This window comes from Podarcis filfolensis (assembly GCF_964270895.1).
Source record: "Podarcis filfolensis genome assembly, chromosome: 10".
NCBI classification, from domain to species: domain Eukaryota; kingdom Metazoa; phylum Chordata; class Lepidosauria; order Squamata; family Lacertidae; genus Podarcis; species Podarcis filfolensis.
In genome coordinates this window covers 54,331,676-54,356,981 of record NC_139612.1, presented here as the reverse complement: position 1 = coordinate 54,356,981, position 25,306 = coordinate 54,331,676, and the positions used below count along the sequence as shown (strand labels likewise).

The following is a 25,306-nucleotide window of genomic DNA, read 5'->3' as shown; positions in this document are numbered from 1 at the left end:
CAGCCAGGCCAATTTTCAGTAGTGAGAATCACTCCTATGGGTATTTCTGAATGTTGTGATGGATTATACTGGGCTATTGTGAATCTATATGAGAATAATTGCATATAAGCTGAGCAGTCAGTAACCGGGTCAATAATGTATTGCCAGTGTCATAAGAACATAACTAGAGGAGCAGACCAAAGGCTCATCCAGCCCTGTGTCCTCTTCTCACCGTGATCAACTAGATCCCTGCGGGAAGCTTGGTAGCCAGATACAAGCACAACAGCACTCTCCCGCATTTGTGCTCCACGGAAACTGATGTTAAGAGGCATACAGCCTTCAGCAGTGGAGCAATTATACAGCATCATGGCTAGCCATTGATGGCATTGGTCAAATCTTCTGAGTTATGTTAAATGGGTGTTTAGTTTTAAAATACAGCCTCTAAAATGTGCACCGAGAAAAGTAAACAAATGTGGAGCACTAGCCTGTCCCATGTTGTGGTTGTTTAAACATTGCAGCCTGCTAGAGGCTCTTAGCTAGTAAACGAAGCCAGCTTTGAAGAAAGATATAGCACCATGGCCAAAAATATGCAACTGAACTGTAAATACCATCTGGATTGTGGTCGACTCCAAAAAAACAACTGTTCTTGGCTCATGCATTCTTGGTGTGCAAGAAGCCAGCCCTCTCTGCCTGGGCAATTTCTAAAACCATACTGTTACAACAATTAGGGTTTAATTCATTGAAAGACTCCATCTCTAATTTCTCACGACCGGGCTGATGCTCATTAGCTTGGCATGAGATTTCTGCCGGTGGTTAATGGCCTTTACGTCGGTCCCATGAGAAGCTGCAAGATTCGTCTTATTAGCTGCTGCCTCCGGGCTTGTTTTAAGTCGTCTATCTATCATCCACTTCCCTCCTTCGTTATGCAGGATGGGGAAGTAAATGATGCTCCCGACACCCTTCTCATGCAAGCTCCCAGGAGATTCAAAGATATGGCAAACCCAGAAGCAAAGCCTGACTTGTGCTGCTTTTGCAAGAACTATTTCTATCACATAAATCCTCCATCCACTTCACACACCAGAATCAACCAAAGGATGGCTTCTCCTTCCTACGTTTAGGCATGAATCCTGCTCTGAGTGCGAGTTTCAGAGTGTTTACTTTCTCTGGAAAACAGCAAGCCCTGGGGAATTATGGGGAATTTGTAATACCTTAATTAATTGATTATCATCACCACCACAACCACCAACCTCACTTGGTGAGTGTCAACAGGATTATAGCTAAATCATGCCCAGTGTAAAAGAGGAGGATGATAGCAGCATGCACATCTATGCAGTTTGCAGAAGTACCAAGTTTAGGGGGGGTGTTAAGGGGGCAACCCCTGCCATCCCCAAAAATAAAATGGTCCAATAAGGACTGAGCATGCTCAGCTGCCTCAGCACACTGAAAGTCTGGAGGGGGGCTGGGAAGAAAACTGCAGGTGGGAGAGGATAGATTCTTCTGGAAGATAGAATTTTTCACTGGCTGGGGCACTGAGCAGCAAACCTCCATCCGACAGCATTTTGCTGTGGACCCCAGCAGTAATTGTTCTTGCAGCACAGGAATTCTCAGTTAATCCTAAAAATTGTGATGTGATGGGCACCAAAGGACAGAAAGAAGGAAGCTCCAGGGTACATTGTACAACTGAAAGTGGTGGAAATAAACCACAGGATAGACCCTGAAATATTCGATGCATCCCACATTGCAGACAGAAAGGTTCAGCTATGGCTGCACTTTGAGAGGCATCCTTTGGGATCTCTTACAGGATTCTGGGACACAGCACCTCTCCATCCCTAACCACATTTTTTTGGCACCCCAAAAAACTGCATTGATTGCTGGCGCAGCGGTGCCAGCCTCACACATAGAACTGCTGGCTCCGCTGCAGAGAAGAGTGCAGTTGTTGCTCGGCTGATCTACTAATTAACTTGAGTGCAGACACTGCTTTAGGTAAAAGATGCAGAGAATGAGGAATATACGAGAAACACTGACTTTGATAACTCAGATGAAGATAGTTTGACAAGAAGAGGGGAGGGGAGATTCCCGGGCGCAGCTGCACAGCCAATGCAGCCTTTGCTTTTGGCAGACATCCGCTCGGAGACGGAATCTATTGACTCTCTCCCTGTAACTTTGTAGAAGGCAACCCAAACACAGCAGCTGAACCAGAGGGAGGTGGAGCTCTCACTTACATGAGGGTGGACGTCTATGTATTAAACATACTGCAGCAAGCAACACACACAAAAAGGAAGGGAACACAAATCAGCATCTGGAGGCAAGTTTCTCATTTGCAGCTGGGTTCATGGTGATGCTATCTGCTGACTCTCCCCATTCCAAACTCCAGGGAGCCCCAAGAATGAAATGTACTTTGTTTATGAGATCTAAAAGTGCCCCAGACACCTTATTAGTGAGACAGGAAGATAGTTCTATTAACTAAAAGGCTCGAGCACAGGTACTGTCCGTCTTTCTCTCTATAATTCATACCAAGTTGATAACAAGACAATGCTGCTTTGGGTTGAGAGCTCAAAGAGATGCTCAGAGAATACATAAATAACTCCCTGGGAAATTGAAGAGAATCTAGGAGTCCATTCAAAATGAGTAATAATCAAGTACTGATGATGCACAAGAGCATTCGAAGAGGCTCACTTGCGGAACTGGGTGGGTGATTCATTGATATACATCAGGGGTGGGGAAGTGGATCTGCCTGGGAGGCCAAATCATGATTTTCTCAACCCTTTGTGGGCCACATTTGACAGGTGGGGAGAGCCACTTACTTATCACCTGACATCACAATGATGTCAGGTGACTTTCTTTGCTCCCAGGGGTCTTCAGAAGCCCTTTTCAAAGCATTACATTGAGAAGCACTTTGCAGGTGGGGGAAAAAGCTTGACTTCTGTCCAAGCCAATCTAATTGGTACAGGTGGAGACATCCATCACCAGAGGGAAGGCAATATGGCAGTTCATATTTTACCAACCACAAAACTTGGAAAGCACCAAAAACAGGGAAGATGAAAGGAAGCAATTCCATATGCTTGAAACGAGATTTCTTCCAAGCCCGACACATTTCAGAACAGGGCCTTTCCTCTGTAGCACTTCTTAACAGCAGTCCTCATCAAAAGCAAAGAACTCTGCAGTGAATGCAACAATAATTCCCTTGCTGTTGATGAGAATTGCTGTTCAAAAGCGCCCCAAGGAAGGATTTGTTCCGAAATGTGCAGGTCTTGGAAGAAATCTCATTTCAAGCATCTGCAACGACTTCATTGTCCCATCCCCCTCCAGTTCATATTTTACATTACCCCTCTCCACAATGTGGATTAAAAAGAGACTGGGACCATTTCAATGGCAAACCGTCAAAGACGATGACCCTCACCTATGAAATGCTAGCTGCAAGGAAGAGTGTCAAGGCTCCAGGTTAGTTGCAACAGAAGTATAGTCCTCACAGATAAGAGATGAGATTATAAACCCATTTCTGGACTGTAGAATTTCAGGTTGCTGGTGGGGGATCATATTATTGAATGTTCCCCAATTAAAAACTTTTATGCGCCATGAAAATCTATGATGTTAGGGAAAACACGAGTCTCGAACCTTTGTCCTGATATTCACTTCTCACTGCAGATGGGGGTCATATAAGTACTACAGTTGTTATTGTAATTATATGTATGTTTTAAACAGATGTTATCTATGTATATAGTTTTAATTTTATTAATGTTTAATTTTTTAACGGTTCCCCCCCCCTAAGTTTTTAGTGATTCTTGTTTCTTTCTTCAAGTTTCCTTGAATCCCATAAGGGAAAAGGGGGGAGGGGGATAAACAAATACATAATAATAATTAAATACTACAGTATATATTATATACTACAGTAACAGTCCATCTCGTGGGACTTGGTATAACTCAAGATTTACTATTTATGTAATAATAATAAAAATGTCAGTTGTGTTCATGCATTTAATGTCATGTCTAATTCGGTCTGGAGTCACAACTTTAATTGGATCAGGTTTGAAATGTTACTTTTTTATGAAGGGACACTCAGTAAAAAAAATTGCAGTTTCCTTGTGTTACTGAGGGTCCTTGGAAGAACAGTTTTCACTGTTTTGTTCTTAAACTGTAGTAATTCACACTGGGACTTGCTGGTGAACGGCAGGTAATATATTAAATAATGATGGTGGTGGTGGAAACGATAATACCTATTCAATGCAAATGTCTGATGTACCTATTTTTTGGAAACGAAACACTCTGAAAGAAATGATCCATTACTAACTTCACCTTTTATTGATTTTTCACACTTTGGAAAGAGCAGCAAAGACTGGCCTGAGACCATCCCAGCTGATCTTAATGGCACGAGCCCTTATTCTACATGAGAAAATTCAAAAATGTAGAACACCTCTCTCTCTTTTTATAAGGTAGGTCCCCTTGCTGGAGCTATACTTTATTAAACTCTTCATTTTAGCGTGTGCTGGGGAAAATTATGTGGAAAGTGCATGAAGGTGATAACAAGAGAATGTTCCTTAAGGCGAAACAAGATTAAAAATGCAACTCCGTGAATCAGACGAGATTATATTTAAAATGCACGCTGGAGGATGAGCCTTCAAAAACAGATTGTAAATGCAAACAGAAACTGCTGCAGGTGATCTTTGCACGAGCTGAAAATATTATATAAAAAGGAAGCGAATGTGGCTTTGCCCTCTCTCAAGAGTCATGTCCTCTTTTGCGAGGAATTATAGGTCAAGACTTGCCAGGAAAATATAGAGGACTATTCATGTATGCCACAACAGCAGCTAGGATATTACTAGCCCAAAAATGGAAAGAAGACAAGATAACAACTAAAGAAGAATGGCAAGAAAAACTGATGGACTACGCTGAAATGGCAAAGCTAGCTGGAAAACTTAGAGACAAGGACAATAGAGACTTTTAAAAAGACTGGGAACCATTTATGTTGTACCTGGTAGTGGACTCTCTGTGTTGTTGAACTTACGGATTGTAAATCCTAGAGGGAGGAAGATCAAAACAATGAATGGTTAGTCCCAAACCAGCCTCAGCCTCCATCATTTTCCAAACATCCTTGCTAACTTGTTGCCATATACAAACTTCTTCATTTATTATTGTTCAGACATGTCACAAAATGTTGTGTAGGCTCCTATGATGTAAGTAATGGGGCCCTATATAAGGAGCCTACATTCTGCTATTTATAATTTCATGTTATAGCAAGTTTATAGAGACTAGATTATGAGTCTTTGTAAACTGTGTTTCTAAAGGAACTTTTGTTATTGCCAAATGCCAATGTGTTTGCATTATTAAGTTTGTTATGAATAAAAAATCATTTTAAGTTAGAGCTTAATAATTATTTCACTATTAATATACTTCTTCTTAATTGTATTTCACTATAAATATACTTCTGCTTAATTGTATTTCAGTTCAACAATTACTTTGATAAAATATGGTACATATTTTGTTATGTGCAAATGGTTTTAGATACCTATTAGGTCCATAAATTACCATATAGCATATATTCAGCACAAAAAACAGCAACAATTTTTTTTTTACAAAGGACAGCTGGACATTACCTTCAGTAGCCTAGGGCCTCATCAAACCTAAATCCGGCCCTGAATACCTGTGTACATGTGTGTAATTTGCGGCAACTCACCTCCTCTAGACGATCCACATACATGCGACAGGTCTCCAAATCACAGTCTCCTCTGACAACTATCATTCCCAGAGGAATAGCTACAGGAATAATAATCATAGTAATAATAATAATCATAGTAATAATAATAATTACAGCACATTGCAAAACAGAAAGAAATCACAGTACTGTGCAATCTTTTTAGCAGCACAACCCTATACAACAAGGCTCGTTTGACCTGTGGTCCTCCAGATATTGGCGGACTACAACTCCCATCATCCCTGAAAATTGATCATGCTTACTGAGTTGGAGTCCAACGACACCTGGAGGGTTATAGGTTTGCCACCTACGGTGTGCCTGGTGCACACCAACCTAGAAAGACAATGGGTTTTACTCCAAGGAAACATGTACTAGATTGCAGTCATACTTTAAAATAGAGGTATCTCAACTGTGATCACCTCAGCATAGTTAATAATAAAAAATCAGGATTCATTCAGAAAATCCAGTCAAGGCTGTTCACGACAACATAAAGTGACATTACTATATTTCACATTATTCCCACAGAGAGAGAGAGTAGAAATTTTCATGCTACATACACCATTGTTCATGGAGCAGGCTTTCATGAGTTTTAGTAATGTAAAGAGCATGGGGAATCAAAGTAAAGCAATTTATTTATTCTTTTTTTAAAAAATATTTGTTATTTTGACAAAGTAATAATAAATAAATAAGAATAAATTGTGCACCCCACCCCTGAGACCATTCCATTTTAACTATCCAGACTCCCAAAATTTCAACACCTCTTGCGATGTTTTGACCCTTTCGTTTTAACAGTAGAAATTCTACAAACACCCTCCATATCTCCTCAAAATCATTTCTCCTGCATATTCCCCATCTTACCCTAACAGCGTGTGTTAATTTATCATTAATAGCTAATGTCCCGCACCTCTTTATACGACTCTTCCATTTTATATTCACCTTGCCCCTTCCACTTCCTAGCTATAATAACTCGTGCAGCTGTCAATAAATTTGTGAGCAAATCCAGTAAAGCAGTTCAAAACACCATGGAAACACTGGGTTTCATTAACATCTGGTCATTTATCCCCATTTGTAGAAAAGCAAAAATCACAGAAAAGAAATTGCACGTGTCTCCTAGGAGCTTTGAACACAATCCACCAGGAGGTTCTCCTGTTCAATTCCCACTGAAGTGAATCAGAGCTGCGTAGGAGCAGGGAACCTGTGACCCTGCAGATGTTGCTGGACTACAAGTCCCATCGCCCCTCACTATTGGTCCTGCAGGCTGGGGCTGATGGGAGCTGGAGTTCAATAATATCTGGAGGGTTGCAGTTGTCCATCCCTAGTGTAGAACCACAGTAGTTCTTGCATAGCTCCCATTCAGTGTGCAGTAGAATTTCTTAGTGAATTATGCTCTTTGCCCTAATACTGCTAATCCTTCCACCTTTGCAAGAGTGTGTATGAGCATGGACCTCCCTACCCAGCAGCATTGACAACAGTGCTGGAACAGTTTAAGAATAAACTAACCCAGGCATCATTGGCACTGTATTTTTGTAGCGCACAGAAACTGAATAACAACAACTCTATTTCAAAAATACATACTCAGTGCAATTCAAATACATGGGAGAGCTTTAAATTCCTCTAACAGATGGAAAACCTTCAAGATTACATATTGATGCATCATTAAACAATTTAGTTTTCTTCTATCAAACTCATCACAAACTGCTTACGGTTGATCATATTATGAGCTCTAAGCTGGCTGCAATGGCTTAAGAATTAAAGGACTGTTTCTGACATTCATTTCTGCCATGCTGGAAATTAATGAATAGTCTGCAGTTGGCACTTTGTTTAATGCAGAGCTTTTAAAAGCATAAGAAGCAACAGCAGGCTAATATTTTTCCCCATGTATTTTCACTCTGTTTACCTTTCCATACATCTCTTTAATTTAGCTTCTGTGCTAGTGCTCAGAATACAAGGCAGGTGGGACCTGGCCCCCTTCTCTTGTAACCCATAGCTATAATATTTCGAAGGCAGTTGAAGGGGACAAGGAGTGATTTGATGAAAATGAGAAAGAAACAGGGTATGAAGTTTCTGTATTTCATTAAAAGCCCCCTACCTTTCCCCCAATAAATCAAGTGTTGCACAATGCTACTTTAAGCAACAAGGATACTGTTCTCAACATTAATCAGTGCAGCCCTCTAATGTGGAAGTACTTTGTCCTATTCATGTGAAAGGGGATAAATACCCTAGTAATAGACCACTGGCATCAAGACGTGTTAAATGCAGTCCATGGGTGAGATGCTCCAGAGAGACTTTTCAGAAGATGCCTATCAAGTTAGATCTGCAGACACTAGCCACTACTGACACTATCAAATTAAGTGACCAAGCCCTCCTTGTGCCTCTCACGTCTCTTTCATTAACTGGGCAGAAACTCAACTGCAGATACATAAATATTGAGAAGGATCTTTTTAAAGAAAAATTAACAAACAACTGCAGTGGCATAAGATTTCGTGGACTACAGCCCACTTCATCAGAAGCATTAAGGAAAATTCTCATTTGCCAAGTATCTATACACACATTTACAGAAGAAAATATTAAAATATAAGCAGTGTATCCACAAAGACCATGAAATGCAATAACTCATTTCATGCATTATCCTCCAGGTGATCATTATCATCCAGCTCTTTTGCCTGGCTAGAACGTCCACTTGAACTATAACAATGCTTCTTGCATGTCTGAATGAAGAGATGCTAACTGTAGAAGCCACTTACTTTTGCATGGCTGGACTGTACGAAGGTGAGCATCAGTGTCACATCCATTGCCCTGCCCACCAATGGCATAAGACCCTTGAAATTAGGGAATACAGACCCCGGTTTGAAAAGGGTTCTCTTCATCCCTGTTCTTAGTGCAAATGTCAGAAGTTTTCAAAAGTGACATCAAGGCACTGATAAGATGTGAAATGGACATGGCTGTCAAACTTTGCTTCTTTGACAGAGTAAAGTCTGCTTGCATACTATTATTGGTTAGCTTATCATGCCATAAAAAAGAAGTATTTGAAGAACTATGATTTAAGGGCTTGCTGGGATCTCGTTTTGATGCTTCCTCATTAGCTGCTGGTTTCTATCTTTTTACAACAATAACCAGTACATCACTGCTGTTCCTGTAAGTGGGCTAAGAGAGAGCTGGTTCATAAATTCTCGTGCTATTTTCTTCTATTAAACTTTTCAGCACAGGGGAAATGAGTGTGTTTTTATCAGAAGCAAGAGCTCCATTTCGCCTTCTGAAATATTACGCCGAAACAAAGCAGTCATTCCATTTTTGGCCGAGTGCTGCTGACAGGGGCTACTTACCGTATTTTTTGCTCTATAAGACTCACTTTTTCCCTCCTAAAAAGTAAGGGGGAATGTGTGTGCGTCTTATGGAGCGAATGCAGGCTGCGCAGCTATCCCAGAAGCCAGAACAGCAAGAGGGATTGCTGCTTTCACTGCGCAGCGATCCCTCTTGCTGTTCTGGCTTCTGAGATTCAGAATATTTTTTTTATTTTTTTCCACTTCCCAAAACTAGGTGCGTCTTGTGGTCTGGTGCGTCTTATAGAGCGAAAAATACGGTAATTCTGAGCACGGTGACATCACATCGCTTGTGCCTTCGGTAATCTGGACAAACTCCAGGTTCAAATCAGCCCTTGGCAAAGTGCTCACAGGTAGAAAATACACACACACACACACACACACACACACACACAGCCGCTAGTAGGCTTATGTGGTGGTGGGATGAAGTGCTCTGTCAGTTCTAGGAACTGCCAATTTAATTTCCCATAATGCTCCTGGTGCATCATCATCCTGGGTCCTTGTGGGGAACTTAAATCACAGCTCCCAACTGACTGGTACTTCTACAAAATACTTTTAAAGAGGGGAGGGGACACTGTGGCCCCAATAGCTGCCGGAGAATGCCACATACTGATTTTGTGCCATCCTGGAACTGCGTCACTGGGGAGAATGAGGAGAAAACACAGGTCAGCAGTTGGCAATGCATTCGTCATGGCATATGGTTAGACCTAAGCACAGAAACACTCCTTTGGGTCGACCAGACTGGCATTGACACTAGGAGGTTTGTCTTCTTCTGCCTTCTGGAAAATCCAGAGCAGTAGCTTTTCTTTGCTGAACATCAGGCTCCAGCTTCTAGCTTTGGTGCACTGGCTTTACAGACTCTGAACTAGAGGTCAGAGTCAGATGCTCCAGATCTATATTTGGGCACAGCTGCTTGACTCAGCCTGGCCTTGCCAGTAGCATACAACTGGCAGTTACTATGTGATGCCAGGATGGGGAACCTGTGGCCCTCCAGATGTTGTCAGTCTACAGGTCCCATCATCCCTGTTCATTGGCCATACCTGTGGAGAGCCACAGGTTCCCATTCCTGATGAAAATGTTACAATTAAAATAAATTATGCAAATTGAGCCTATTTGTATAGATCAGATTATTTCATGTAACTGCCTCCAGAATTCAAGTCACCCAGGACTTCTGAGGAGGAAAGGATTTGACACTTGGAAGATACAACAGCAAAGTCTTCTATGGATAAGTAGCCAAAGGGATGAATGAAGCCCCTTCTATCTGGTGAATTAAACTCATTCTCAAGTGCTTTTTCAGTTTCTGATGTTTCACCAAGTACTACCCACACATTTTTGAGCACCTTTCAGCTATTAAGACAATAAGCCTAATTTAAAAATTAGAAATTTAAGATTTTTGTTACTTTCTCCACTAATTCATTTTGCTTCCCTTTGATGTGACATTCACCTATATTGAGATTTTGGAAGTCATTCCAAAATTACTCACCGGGTGGAAACTGTTGTATCAGAAGAACGCTTACCATTAAAGAACAAATGAACTAAGCAATTTGGTTGGACAAATTCATCTTTGGGGAATGATTTGGTTAAAGTGAAGGAACTTGAATTGGATTACCTCTCAAGCATACACACACACACACACACATTTACTGTCCTAAGTGAATACCTGTACCTCTTATAAGAATATTGTTCCATTCTATCACCAAAGTGCTCTGATGGGAGACAGAAAGAACTAAAATAAAATAGTGGAGTGAGTAACAAAAATGGGGTAAAATAAGGTAAAAAAAATGGTTGTTTCAATATTACAAAGGAAAGTATGGAATCATTTAATTTCTTGGAAGGATTTCAAAAATGAGTTGTCTACCTCCAGTGGAGCCCAGATTAATCTTCTCTGAACAGCATGTATGACGAGTTGGATGCAGGAGTAAAAAAATTCAATTTCAGATGAGGCCACTGATAGAATCAAATTGGTATTTCAAGCAAACAAGAAGAGCAAAATTTATTTACTCTGAGTTTGGATGATCCAGGTTATTACGCTGGTGTCGAAGTATTTGATGCTCCATCATGAAGACATGTCTCAGGCAAAAATCTTAATAGCTTTCCTGCAGGGCTCCCAAAGGGATAATAAAATGGCTCATTCTTAAACAGGTTTCTATGTTATGATTTTCATCATTTACTGCCTATTTAGGTGGGCAAGATTGTAAGGGGAACATTGGGAAAGAGTCATGACCCACGCATTTGGAGACTGATCTACAGCTTTTTCCGCAAAAGAGAGACATCCACAATAAGCTGGACTGGACATCCTAGTAAACCATGACTTAATGTAGGGGAAGCCAAAGTGATGCCCTCCAGGTGTTGCTGAACTACAACTCCAATTATCCCACCAGCACTGGTCATGATGGCTTAGGCTGATAGCAATTGAAGTGCAACAACATCTAGAGGGTCCCACATTGCTTATTCCTGTTTTAACATGATGGGAGAAGCCATAGCAAGTCAAAGACTCGTGGTCTCCTCGCCCTTCTCACTCCTCCTGTGGCACATCCACAAGGAGATGAAGCTTTCACTTCCATTTTTGATTAACCATGGTTTAGCAGTACACATGAACCCTAAACTGTGATTAATCTTAACTGTGGTTTGTTAAGCTAAGCTGTCTTCATAACTCTTAGTTATAAGTGGGCTGGTTTATTATTATTATTTTTAATTTCTTTTTATTGAGTTTCACTTAAATAACCAAAAGGAAAAACAAATCAACAGTTACAAAAAATAAATAAATATCCAAACATAACATAAAAATAACATCAGTTTCCGTTACAGTTCTTTGTCTTCACACTTAAATCTTTATATCTTTAAATGCTTAAATCATTCCTCTACACACCTATTGACCTCCATCCCTCCCGATTTCAGGCTTCTTGGTATAAATGATTTCTTTCTCCTGCAGCTGATAATTGTTAATGATTTACACATCGTAAGATCTATATCGAACCTGCTATAGTTTTTAGGTTTCTATAATTCCCTTCAATGTATATCATAAATTTATTCCAGTCGCTAATAAACTTTGTATTTTTTTGGTTTCTGATTTTTTGTGTCATTTTTGCTACTTCAAAAAATTCAAATAATTTTGTTTGCCAATCTCTGATTGCTGGGGTGTTTGGATTTTTCCAATTTTGGGCAATTAATATTCTAGCGGCAGCTGTAGCATACTGGAATAATGTCTTATCTTCTTTTTTGATTTCATCCCCAATTATTCCAAGTAGGAAGGCCTCTGGTCTTTTGGGAAATGTATATTTAAATATTTTTTTTAGCTCATTATAAGTAAGTTCCCAATATTTCTTCATTTCGTCGCATGTCCACCACATATGGAAAAAATTACCTTCTTTGATTTTACACTTCCAGCAGATCTTATTTCCTGTTTTATACATTTTCCCTAGTTTTGCCGTTGTAATGTACCACCTATACATCATCTTTTCCAAATTTTCCCTAAGTGTGACACATGCCGTGAATTTCATTCCACTAGTCCATAATTTCAACCACTTATCATATTCTATATTGTATCCCAGATCCATTGCCCATCTTGTCATGACCTCCTTTATTTCTTCATCTTTGGTGTCCCATTCTAATAATATATTATACATTTTGGATAATAATTTGGATTTACCTTCAATTATTTGTATCTGAAATTTGGATTTCTTCTCGTTCATCCCTACTTTTTTATCTTCTATCCATGCTGCGTTTATTTGATGGAATTGTAACCAGCCTGTTAATTTATCTTTCAGCTCCTCATATGTTCTCATCTTCCATCCGCTTTCTGATCTTATCAGTAGGTCTTCATAGGTCAGCCTTTCTCCTTCCATATTTACTTTTTTAGTTATTAAAATATCAGTTGGTGATAGCCACCAGGGTGTTTTCCATTCTAGGAGTTTTTTATTTTTCTCCCACACTTCATATAATAATATGACTTGAAAACCCTTTATGTACTTTTTCTTTGTTTTGCCATAAATAGGCGTGCCAGCCGAACCTATTGTCGAACCCCTCTAGGTCTAATAAATCGGTGTTTTCCAGGGCTGGTTTAAAACAAACTACAGATAAGGTGAATCATAGTTTGCCAGGTTCAAATGAAACAAGCTGTTTTCTTCAAAAACTGAAGAAAAGGATTCCAATACCTTCACCACTGGAGAGGGGAGCATGAATGGGTAAGTCAAAGGCTATTTATTGTTAGATTTATATCCTGCCTTGTGAGGTAGGCTAGACTGAGAGACTGTTGCTGGGCCAAAGCTACCCAGTGAGTTTCATGACCAAGTGGGGATTTGAAGCCTAGTCTCCCATGTCTTAGTCCATTGCTTCCACTGGCTATTTTCCTTATCTTCTCCACAGAGGTGATGCTCACAGCTGGGAGCAGAAAGCAAGTCTACAGTCCCTAAATGTCTTCTTCCATGTCCCTCCAATAAACAAAGGTTTATCATGATGTCCAAACTGCCCCATTGTGTTGGAGGTACTGTTGTGCACCACGCCACAACGTTACAAAGGTGAATCACCTCTGCTGTTGCAATCTGGCAATTTTTTTCCTCAGGCAAATGATTCTCCTCAATGAAGAGTTCTGCTCAGCACTATCCAAGACAGCTCTCCCACCACAAACCAGGCAGTCGACATTAGCTAGCATAATTTCAATAATTAATATGCTTTCTCCCCACAAACCCTAACAATTATCTTCATGAAGAATGTTTGGCAAACCCATGACGAAGGCTTTAATTTTCTGGGTGGAAATATGTAGCAAGAGCTGGCACTAGTCTTGTTAGAAGAACCTGTGCTCCCATTATTGAGACCATCATCTTTCAACTCTGGGAAAGAGTACCAGTGAACAGTGAAAAGTGTGTGTGTGTGTGTGTGTTGGGTGTGTGTGTGTGGGAGCATAAAACTGTCTAAACAGAATAACCATATTTCTACAAGAAGATAAGCAAACCAATTAGAAGATTTGCCATCCAGTAATTACCAGGGAATCCCATATTGTAAAAAAAGGAAGCTGCAGCTTTGTTACATAACAAACAGCCGTCCTTGTAATTGAATATGAATAATGAGCCAGATGCATGAACAAGACTCTATTAAACTGTTATCGCAAACAGCCACATCCTGCACTGATTAATGACTCTGTGCATGTCACCAAGGAAAAGGACTTCATTTTAAGGTGTTGCCATCAACAGCATCGCCAGATTGGCTGACCTCTCCCTTGGACTTCTGCATCATTGATTGAACGTGACCATTAATTGCTACAGTACTTTCTCCCAGAAATTGTGTATTGTTTTTCTCAGCGGAGCTGTGAAGTTCGAGGTTGATAAGGTCTTAACTGAGAATCAGGAAAATTAATGGGAATCTTCTCCATGACTGCAAGGGTATTTGCATGAGGCCCTTATGGTATAAGACATTTGTATTGTTCATATGCCAGAATGAAGTGTGTGATTCAGTCTTTCGCCATTCCGTGCAGACTTGCCAGATGTCTCAAGAAAGTGCACCAGCAGGGCATGATGGCAATATCCATATGGTATGGGTTTATTCCAAACAAGTGGCCTGCTTGCTCTGAAAAGAGGAGTTGCTACTTTTGCCTTATCCACCACAGCTATGCATTGCCACACCAGATCTCTATCTTCAGGGCTTTTCTTGATTCCCTGTTTGCTCAACCATTACAGTCATACCTCATGTTACGTTTGCTTCATGTTACTTTTTTTCAGGTTGTATCCCACGGCGACCCAGAAGTACTGGAAAGGGTTACTTCTGGGTTTCACCGCTCGCGCATGCGCAGAAGCACTAAATTGCGCTTCGCACATGTGCACAAGCACCAAATTGCACCGCGCACCTGCGCAGATACGGCACTTCAGGTTGCAGGCTTTTCATGTTGTGAACGGGCCTCTGGAACGGATCCCATTTGCAACCAGAGGTACCACTGTATACCTATAATGATCGTGTCTGCTTTGGAGATTGTTTCTTGCAACAAAGGACTAAACGTCATAGAAGGATCAGCTGGTTTCTGTTTTCAGGAAGCGTCCAACTACAGAAGCAGCATTTTAAAAGAAAACGTGCTGGTAAACACAGAGGAAGTCCCGACTGCCTCTTTCAAAATGGCGCCAAGCTATAAGTTTGGAGGGCAGGAGATGCTATAAATGCACACAAATCTTCTTGCCCAATGTTTTCCCTCATAAAAGCCACATTGCCAGGCATCAGGAATGCACTCGGGTTCTGTGGAGCACAAAGCAAAGAAGGCAGGAGCTGGCAGCAAATGGCTGTTGACTAAACCCATAGGGACTTAGGGACTTAGCTCAGTTGGTTAGAGCATGGTGCTGATAATGCCAAGGTTGCAGGTTTGATCCCCGTCTGGGACAGCTGCATATTCCTGCATTGCAGGGGGTTGGACTAGATGATCCTCAGGGTCCCTTCCAACTCTACCATTCTATGATTCTATGATTCTATAAACCCGGCCAATACATGTCAGCCCAATATCAAAAGGCTACCTATATACACAGGAGAACACATGAATGCAGTTATACTAATCAGCTATATGTTTATATATATACTTACAAGCTTCCCGAAGCTTTTCCTTGTCATAATGCAGTCCCTCATAATCCTGTAAACTAATTCTGTTCACTCTGATCCTCAGGCGCTCTAAGACGGCATGGGGACTGCAAGGAAAGGCGAGAGAAATGTTAGGCAGGGTCACAGCTAACATCGGTTTTCAGAAGAGAGAATCTGATTTTCCTAGAATGAGCTGCAATGAGAGACGAAGAACAGAAGCAAAAAGCAAAAAATAAAAATAAAAATCAAATCACCACGAGCACTGAGCTGCCAATCTCAAAACACGAGATTTCTGCAAATAAAACAGTTCAGCCTTTGATTCAATGGAACAGCATTCCTTGAAGGTCACAGGGGTCAACAAGTCCTTTTGAGAAAGTCAGAAAAGTTTCCGTTTCAAATCTGGCGTGCACCTGCTGGGTTTTTTTCCATTAAAAATTTGAAATCTGCCCAGCTGTAGATTAGGACTTCCTACAGAGGACCTTATGTGGGAGACCCAGCTGTCTAAGATGAGGAGGAAGGCTACCTGAGAGGCCTTTCTCTAAAGTAGTTCTCAAGCTGGGAAAAGCTTTTCCCCAGAGAGGTTTGTCTGATTATTAAATAAATAAATAAATAAATTTATTAGACACCTTCCCTCACCACAGGCAGCTCAAGGCATCTTTACAAAAATAAAACCAACCAACCAACAAATAAAAAAAAACCTATACATTCATTAAAACTAAGGATGGAAATAAATAAGTAAATAACCCCCCTTTGTTGTTGTTGTCTTTTCTGAACCAGGATTTTGCTGCCTGTTCTCAACTTGATTTTATATTTTAATGGATTTATTTATTATCTATCTATCTATCTATCTATCTATCTATCTATCTATGTCTATCATCTATCATCTATCATCTATCTATCTATCTATATCTATCTATCATCTATCTATCTATCTATCTATCTATCTATCTATCTATCTATCTATCTATCTATGCACGGCCCTAAAAATATAATTTAACAATGGCATAACAGTACCTATAAATGAACGAATGAACAAATGAATGAAATTGCTGTGCTTTTAGCAGTCCTCAATATGATGAACCCAGCACAAATGAGCTTCACTTGAACTTTTTGAAGATGCTAGCTCACACCTGCAAGCAGCTCCTCTTAGCAGCTTAGCACAACACACCTGACCCAATTTCTCTAGACAAAGTGACAGGCATATCCTGAACCCCAGATACTTTAGGAAACATTCTAGATTTGCTATTGAATAAAAAGACAAAGTTCATCCCTGCCAATAACTGTTTGAAGCGAACAGCACATACATTCCAATGAATGATTAGCAAACAGTTTAATAAGGAATTTATTATAAGCAGAAGTCTCATCAATGCTGACTCCAGGTTTTGGAGGTACCTTAGATAAGACACCCTCCCTGATTGAGTATATCTTATCATTGCAACAGATCCAAGAGGCTTTAGAGCAATCAAGCAGTGTATAATTTTTATATAATAATATCTGACCATGCCAACCCTCAGTAACTTAAATCCATTCATATCAATGGGTCTACTACTCTGATTCAATTAGCTATCACTCTGTAATGCAATAGCTACATTTATACTCTGGGCAATGGTTTTATCACAGGAGGAGGGCTGTCTTTAGATGGTAATGTACATAGCTTTGCTCACTTCAATATGTGCTACATTTTGGGGGTGGGGTCTGTTCATTCTGCCCTCATGGCACCACTGCATATAAGCTAGAGGAATGTTTCTCAAAAGAACCAGTTGGATGCAAAGCAGAGAGCCAGTGTGGTGTAGTGGTTAAGAGCGGTAGTCTCGTAATCTGGGGAACCGGGTTCGCTTCCCCGCTCCTCCACATGCAGCTGCTGGGTGACCTTGGGCCAGTCACACTTCTCTGAAGTCTCTCAGCCCCACTCACCTCACAGAGTGTTTGTTGTGGGGAAGGAAGGGAAAGGAGATTGTTAGCCGCTTTGAGACTCCTTTGGGTAGTGATAAAGCGGGATATCAAATCCAAACTCCTCTTCTTCAAAAAAAAAAAAGAATGGTATATAACCATTTTTATTTATTAGTTAGCTGGTTAGTTTCTTTGTTACATTAATACACTGCCTTACTCCAAGGAAATCAAGGTTACATGGTGTTCCCTTCCAAATTTTACCCTCACAACAACCCTGTGAGGTAGGTTAGATTGAGAGGCAGTGACTTGCTCAAGGTCACCCAGTGAGCTTCTTTTCTGAGTGGAGATTTGAACTCTGGTCTCCCACGTCATAGTCCAACACTCTAACCACTGCTCCACACTGGCCATTTTCCTTGCCTTGTCCACAGAGGTGATGTCAGCGGCTGGGAACAGAAAGCATGCCTATAATCCTTAAATGTCTTCTTCTTCCATGGGTTTTGTGTTTTTTTTAAAAAAACGGGCTTAACATTTATTAATATTGGTCTCAGGGCAGGTTGTGACATGTGGCTCTTTGTTATTTTATGCATCCAGCTTCAACAGCAACAAAACAGCACTTTCCTTTCAAAAAGTAAACTTACACCGTATGAATTATTGCATCATTATTCCTTAGCTTAAAATCTACCAGACCTTTTGGACCTAAGGCGATATATTTTCACTGACCTCTGGAGTCTATGGAGAAGGCAATTAGCAAATATCTCTGAGGAAGCTGAATTTGTTCCTTGGTTGATTGCTATAAACAGGTCTGTCACCTCTGGACAAATTTTAAAAACCTAGAAACAACCTGAGCGCAAACTCCCTATTAAAGCAGCACCTAAAGGCAGAGACTGTCTGGTCTTGGAAGTGACAGGAAGTAACAGTCAGTAACTACGGGTTAAGACCATGAACTGAAAATACATATATAATATATAATTTTCTCGTTGTTGTTCACTGCAGCAAGCAACGAGGAATACAACACATTTCTGAGCTTCAGAGGTTATGCTGGAATTTTAAAGGATTCTAAGAATAGCGAACCAAACCAGCTGAAATAATTATGGTTTTCACATTGCTCTGGACAGACAATAATTCCCCAGTGCTAAATAGCAGCTGCCATGCTGCCCAGGTGCCCTCAGATGACAAAAAACCCCTCTCTCTATGCAAGGCAAGCTGTCATGATTCGTCTGAGACAGAAAGCTGCACCCATAACAGGCTTCAGGGGACAGCTGTCTGCTTTAGCTGGCATTTGGACATCTCATCTAACAGGGTAGGATCTACCTGTTGCTTCTTTTGTTTTTGTAGGTAGATCTGGAGATTCAGAGCTCTGGGGATAGAGGAGAAAGCAGCAGGCGAATAACAGCAGGCTGCAAGCCAGGTGATTCAGCCCCTTTCTTGACTCAGGCATTTATTTAACATTCAAAAAGAAGTTGACTGAGAAATTAAGATCAATATGATGGATGGTGCCAGTGCCCTCTAAAGTCACAGGAGGTGGGAAAATCAGGGAGGGGGCGTAAATTAAATATTGACAAGACTTTTAAAGAATTATATGGGCTACATTTTTTTTATTTTACTTGTGTTGACCTGCGGTTGTTGCTTTGGGTGGTGACTGCGTAGTTTTGTGTGGTTTCTCATTAGATGGTACAATATGAGATAATGTATAAAAACACATTTTTATATGGAAAGGTGATTTTAAAAATGCCAGAGAACAGATAATGAAATGAACCAAGTCCTCAGACTTCAGTCAACACAAGTATTTAATTGAATAGTCCATGTCTGAGGAAAGGGGATGTATTCCAGCAACATTGCAGTGAAAAACTGAAAGACTAATAGACACAGAACAAAGTAAGAAATGGCAGCTTCCTCAGTGCTCTAGAAATTGTCTCTCTCTTCCCCTTCAGACAAGCACCTTGTCACCACTATCTGGATATGTTGGCGTAAGAACAAGATACAGAGATGAGTACCCTATTCTTTTAAGTTTTGAATGCTGCCTAGGCCATTTGGATAACTAGTTGTTGCTGTTCCTCAGAAGACCTGAGGAAACTCATATATAATATCAAATATAAAGCTTACATTTAATTTTGCAACTGCATCTTTAGGGAAAGGATGTCCACAATAATACTGAAGAATCCATTTTTTACCACTTCCAGCATTTTTAAGACAGGGATTATATTGGCCGATCTAATTCTAACATTTTTGTTTTGAAATCATTGGCCACATCTTGCAGAGCTGCCATTTATTTTAATACAGCGCTCAAGTTGAGTGAAGATTTTCTGTGATCCCTTTCAGCCTTATCCACATCCTTTAGAAAGTTGCTGGGAATCAAACTGAGCGGGGAAGAGTGTTGTTACACTCAAGTCCTGCTTGTGGGCTTCTCATGGGCATGTAAGTTGACCCCTGTGGGAGCAGGATACTGGATGATGATGGGTCTTTGGCCTCAACCAGTTATTCGCATGTCTTTTTATGTGTCCACCAATACTGGACAAACAAATCCAGAAACTAGGTTTACGAGATGTTGCAGGTATGCAGTTCACTGTAGACTTTGCAGCGATTTCTCAGTCATAAATTACAAATAAACGTGGGCATTTCTGAGACCAGAAAGCCTCTGGGAAATGCAATAGCTATGTATTCATATAAGAGGTTCTGTTTCATTGCCTCCTAAGGAACATGTTAGCAAAAATGATAGTCATTTATATTAGGCAATGCTAATGACACTGAACGCTGTTGGAATTCTCACTTGTATGCCAAAAACCCTGCCACAGAGTTGGGTTTCCAAAGTGGTGGAATGATAAATTCACAGTAACTTTCTGCCCAGCATGAAGCCTAGATGTATGTATTCTGGCCGTCAGCATCAGTAACCAATGAGCCAAATGAACTCTTGCACAAATGGGTTTGTACACAAGCAAAGCTGAGAACTCTAAAAATTCTTCCCAAGCACGTTTTCTTCCATGCCGTGGATATTTTTCATTTATGTATCCATTTCAATCACTGTGGTCCCACTTTGCATATTAACAATTCCCAAGGCAATTTGCAAATAAGAACACACAAAAAATGCACTGAAAAAAGATCAAAATTTACAATTAATGAAACAGATTGTAGCAAATAAGCTATCAAAGACACAGCCAAGTTCTTATGGGGGGGGAATGAGCCATAGAAATCCCCTGAAAAAGGGAAGTCCAAAATTTGGGGGCTGCAACAGAAAAGGCCCTGATTCATGGCTCTTTTGGCAGATTCTTGCTGGCAAGATCTGCGGTGGAGCTCATTTGGAGGAAGCTTACAGACAGAGAATCAGAATCCAATCCATTTAAGTCCATAATTGAAATGAGCCTTGAAACAGAGTAGTAGCTGATACAGTTCTTTTTCAGACATCATGTTTAGGATCCTATAAAAGACTCTGAGCCAAGACCCAAAGGAGAGAAAAAAAGCATAGAGCAGTAGCAGATACCTCACATCTGGAGGCTAAATGCAGTCCTCTAGGCCTCTCTACCTGACCCTTAGAGATGTCCAAATATATATGGATATATAAGGTCCATATATAAGAGGATATATGGACCTTGGGCTGAAAACACTTCTCCACCCATGGACAAGAGGAATAGAAGTCACAGTGGAATGTAGGATGCTCCTTTATACAAAGCAAGACCATTGGCCAGCTCATGTTTGATGCACTCCATGGTTTGGGGCAGGGGACATGCTGGTGCTAGAGTTTAAACCTGGGACCTGCATGCTAAGCAGATGCTCTGCCACTGAACTTGAGTCCACATCTAAAGGTATCTGGCCAAAGAAGATACCCTTGCCACTCCATAGTACAATGAGGACTCTGTAGCCCTTGAAATGCTGCTGGATTACCAATTCCTATGAGCCTCTGCCAGTATGGGATGATGAAAGTTGTAATCCAACAACATTTGGAGGGTTGCAGAGTCCCAATGTCCTCAAGACCCAATGCAAACAAGACTCAGAGTCAGCGTTTCCAGCTAAGGAGCCAGATGAGGTTCTAGGCTCTGAGCCTATTGCTGGAAAAATGAGATCGCTGAGCTTCACAGCCAAGGGTCAACAGAACAACCTCTCATACCTCCAGGGCCTGTAAGGCTGGAACCTGGACCCTCATGGGTGCCTTCCATTGAACCTGAAGAACCAATTGCCTCATTACCAGTCCACTGGTGCAGGAAGCACACCATGTACGTATTAGGCTATAGAACAGAGGAGTGCCCATCTTCCAGTCAGAGGACTGACCCTTAAAGAATCTGAAGTTACCCACAATGGCGAAGAGCATGGGAGAGGTATTCTGGGGGCAGAGGCTAAAAAAGGCTTAGGTTGCTTTCAAACTTTATCAGAGCATTTGGAGCTCATTTGGAGCTATCCATGGTCCTGAAACTCCTGCTCAGCCTTGCTTCGTGGGATCTAGCAACAGTGCAGAACACAAAAGGGGAGGGCAGCCATAGATCCAGGAGATGATGTTGGTGGGATGAAGAGGAATCCCACACTGGACCTGAAGTCCCTTCTCCCAATGTCTAGGACTAAAGCATATGAAATCTATAGCAGGCCAACACTCCCAAAGTCCATCTCCCTTCAGGTGCCAGCTTCCTCTCATGCCCACCTGGGAAAATGTACCCAGACACACCGCTCTGACAATATGACACACACCTGTGTTGAAGCTGTGTGACTCTAACACTGCCTGGTTAATTATCCAGACCCTGTGGAAATACTGCTGCTGTAGCAGCATTTGGAATGTGTATTTCTGCCTCCACTGACATGCAAAAAGAAAAAAAATGAGAGAATCCAGGCTAGCGGTTGAACCCAGAGCACTCATCTGACATCTAAACAACATTTCTGCCACAGCACCAGTTTGATTCAGCCGGATGAAAACTTTTAATTAAAAACACACCCTTATTCTCCTTCCAATTATTTACAAGTCTTGTGAACCATATCTTATCCTTCAAGTGTCTGCGTAAAGTCAGACAAGGGAGGAATTCAGTCACAGATTTCTGACAGATTTTTTAAAAAGGAAAGAAAACAGTCTACATCACATCCCATTGAAATTCTAACTTAGCTGGTATGATTCAGTGAGAAATCTGCCTCCATTTAAAAACAAAAATCCCCTGAAATTAAACTTCAGAAAATGCACATCTCCCCTGGGCCATGTTTGCAGTGACAGATTAATGAATTACCTATCTTCTGGAGAAGAAATAAACATGCAAAACTAATTAAATCCCCTTGCCTTTAGAACAATAGGGAGAAGGAAAACAGCGGCCACAAAAGAAAAATAATTAACCTTGCTACTGAGATTTCGTTGTCAGAGCTTAGAAGTGATACATTAAAAATGAGGCTCTCTTTGACAATGCTTTACTCATTCAAAACATAAATAGATGCCATCAGAGGAGAGAGAAAAGAGTTTTGGGGCATCTTAAAGACAATGGCTCACGTCTCCAAAAGGGTACGGTAGAATGTGATGCTAACAACCAATACCAAGATGAAAGTCTACCAGGCTTGTGTGTTGAGCACACTGTCCTATGGAAGTGAGTCGTGGGCAACTTACAACTGCCAGGAGCAACTCTGCAACACCTTCCTCATGTGTTGCATCCAAACGATTTGGGGCATCACATGGCAGGACAGTCTCTCAAACAAAGATGTGCTCTCCCAAGCCCACATTCCCAATATGTTTGCACTCCTGTCTCAGTGATATCTATGCTGGCTTGGTCATGTCCACAAAATGGAAGGTGGTAGGATTCCCAAGGAGCTGGCTTCAGGCACCAGGCCCATTGGCAGACCAACTCTGTGTCACAAAGATGTCTGCAAATGTCTCTCCTGTATCAGTATCTGCAACCACAGCAGGCACAGTAACTCTCCAACAGTTTGATCCCCAAAGGCACACTCTTCCATTGTCTCCTGAGACACAGTGCAGACATACAGAATACTTGGCCAAAGTTTCCCCACAGACTCCCTCTATTTAAATTACAGCAATTATTTACACATTTAGTCAAGTATCTGCTTCCTATTCATATAAAATAGCCAATTTTATGAAAATATATGTCATCTATTGGGGTGATCCTCCCCTATCCAGCAGCCAGTAAATTGCCACCCTAACAGGGATACCCAAAATCCCATGAAATACAGCAGCTACGGTCTGTGACATTTCAGCGCAAAGCTCCAGCATATAAAAACTAATCACAGATAGCATTCAATATAGCATTAACCATCAGTAGCACCATCCACAGGCTTTTACTGAACCCAAAATCAACTCTGTTGGCACTGAGTGACTGGCAAGGAATGCAAACACCTGAGCACATGTTCATTTGGGTGGCAAGTTAAGTCGCAGCAGATGAGCATGCAATGCCTTCCGACAAATCCACGCAGGTGTGTCTAATGCCACAGAGTCAGAGACAACACATCACAGACTAATAGTGTATCAGCAACAGTTCTTTTCCTCCAATATGTCTCAAGGAGATTTACTTGGAGCAGGATTTACTTGGTGCAGTGCTTAGAGTGTTGGACTAGGACCTGGGAGACTAGGGTTCAAATCCCCATTCGGCCATGAAGGTCGTTGGGTGACTTAGGACCTCTTTACCTAACCTACCTCCCCACAAGGTTTTTGTGGGCATCAAATGAGGTGGAGAACCATATACACTATTTTGAGCTCCTTGGAGAAAACAGTAGGATATAAATGCAACAAATGCAAATGCATTTTCATGTGCTTAACTTCCCCTTGAATTAATTTATTTTGTAGCAATGAGGCCCATGGTACGTACCCCCAAACAGCTACAAGGGAGACTGGTTCCTTCATGTTCAGTGTATTTAGCATATTTTGTTAATATCCTAATAATATTATGAGTGAGGATTTGTACCTAGCAAAAATAGCACCACTCATGACCAAGAGGGAGGTATCAATAGGCTTGGGGAAATGTTTTTGTTTAAATCTAGCGAGGTTTTCCTAGTAGCTATTGAGAGTCTTATCTTCTATTAATTTGTCTAATCCTCATTTTAAACCATCCCAGTTGGTGGCAATCATTGCCTCTTGGGGGAGTGAATTCCATAGCTTAACTATACACTGTGTGAATATGTCCTTTTTTTAGTTTGGCTTGACACCAAAACAGCCCATCAAGGACTGAATATCCTCAGTAACTATGGAATGGTGGCTGAATGTTGAAGGTTGGGGAATGGGGAATGAAAATACAGGGGTACCTCGGGTTACAAACACCTCAGGTTACAAACACTTTGGGTTACAGACTCGGCTAACCTGGAAGTAGTACCTCAGATTAAGAACTTTACCTCAGGATGAGAACAGAAATCATGTGCCGGCAGCGCGGCGGCAGCAGGAGGCCCCATTAGCTAAAGTGGTACCTCAGGTTAAGAACGATTTCAGGTTAAGAACGGACCTACAGAACGAATTAAGTTCATAACCAGAGGTAACACTGTATTCAAAAAGGGCTGGCTGCCTGCCTGCCTGGAACCGTCCACACTGCAACATTTTGTTATGGTTTCAACTTGCTAAGTACAATCAATTCACCTTCAATGCATTAGCCAATGTGTATGTATGTTGTGTTTGTCTGGCAATTATTCCTGGTCTCCATAGGTTCCCTTACTGCAGAATTCTCCATAGGATCAGGTATGAATGAATTAACATTTTGAGAGTTCCACAGATAACAAAAAATGAGGTTTCAGATGGGCTGGTATACAGTTGCAGATTGTACTGATTTCAGCTAGGCAGAGAAGGCAGCTAAGTGTTTGTTTGTTTTTTGTGTTCATATGAATAATTAGTATTGTGTACTTCAGACACTAGGAGTAATAGCCTTTCTTGGGTCTGTCTTTTGAGATGTAAATGGCATTAAAATCTCCAGCTCCCACAACATTT

At 41.0% G+C, this 25,306-nt stretch overlaps 1 protein-coding gene across 7 annotated transcripts in view; it reads right to left on the bottom strand.

Annotated features, from left to right (window-relative positions):
- DGKI (diacylglycerol kinase iota) overlaps window positions 1-25,306 on the bottom strand; it is a 251,571-nt gene that overhangs the window by 48,867 nt on the left and 177,398 nt on the right. For all 7 annotated transcript variants that reach the window (XM_083572279.1, XM_083572283.1, XM_083572280.1 and 4 more), the window contains 3 exons: window positions 15,547-15,647; window positions 5,651-5,730; window positions 4,949-4,993 (listed from right to left, as the gene is read on the bottom strand). In XM_083572279.1, the coding sequence (XP_083428405.1) occupies window positions 4,949-4,993; window positions 5,651-5,730; window positions 15,547-15,647 (226 nt within the window). The remainder of the gene's footprint in view (window positions 1-4,948; window positions 4,994-5,650; window positions 5,731-15,546; window positions 15,648-25,306) is intronic.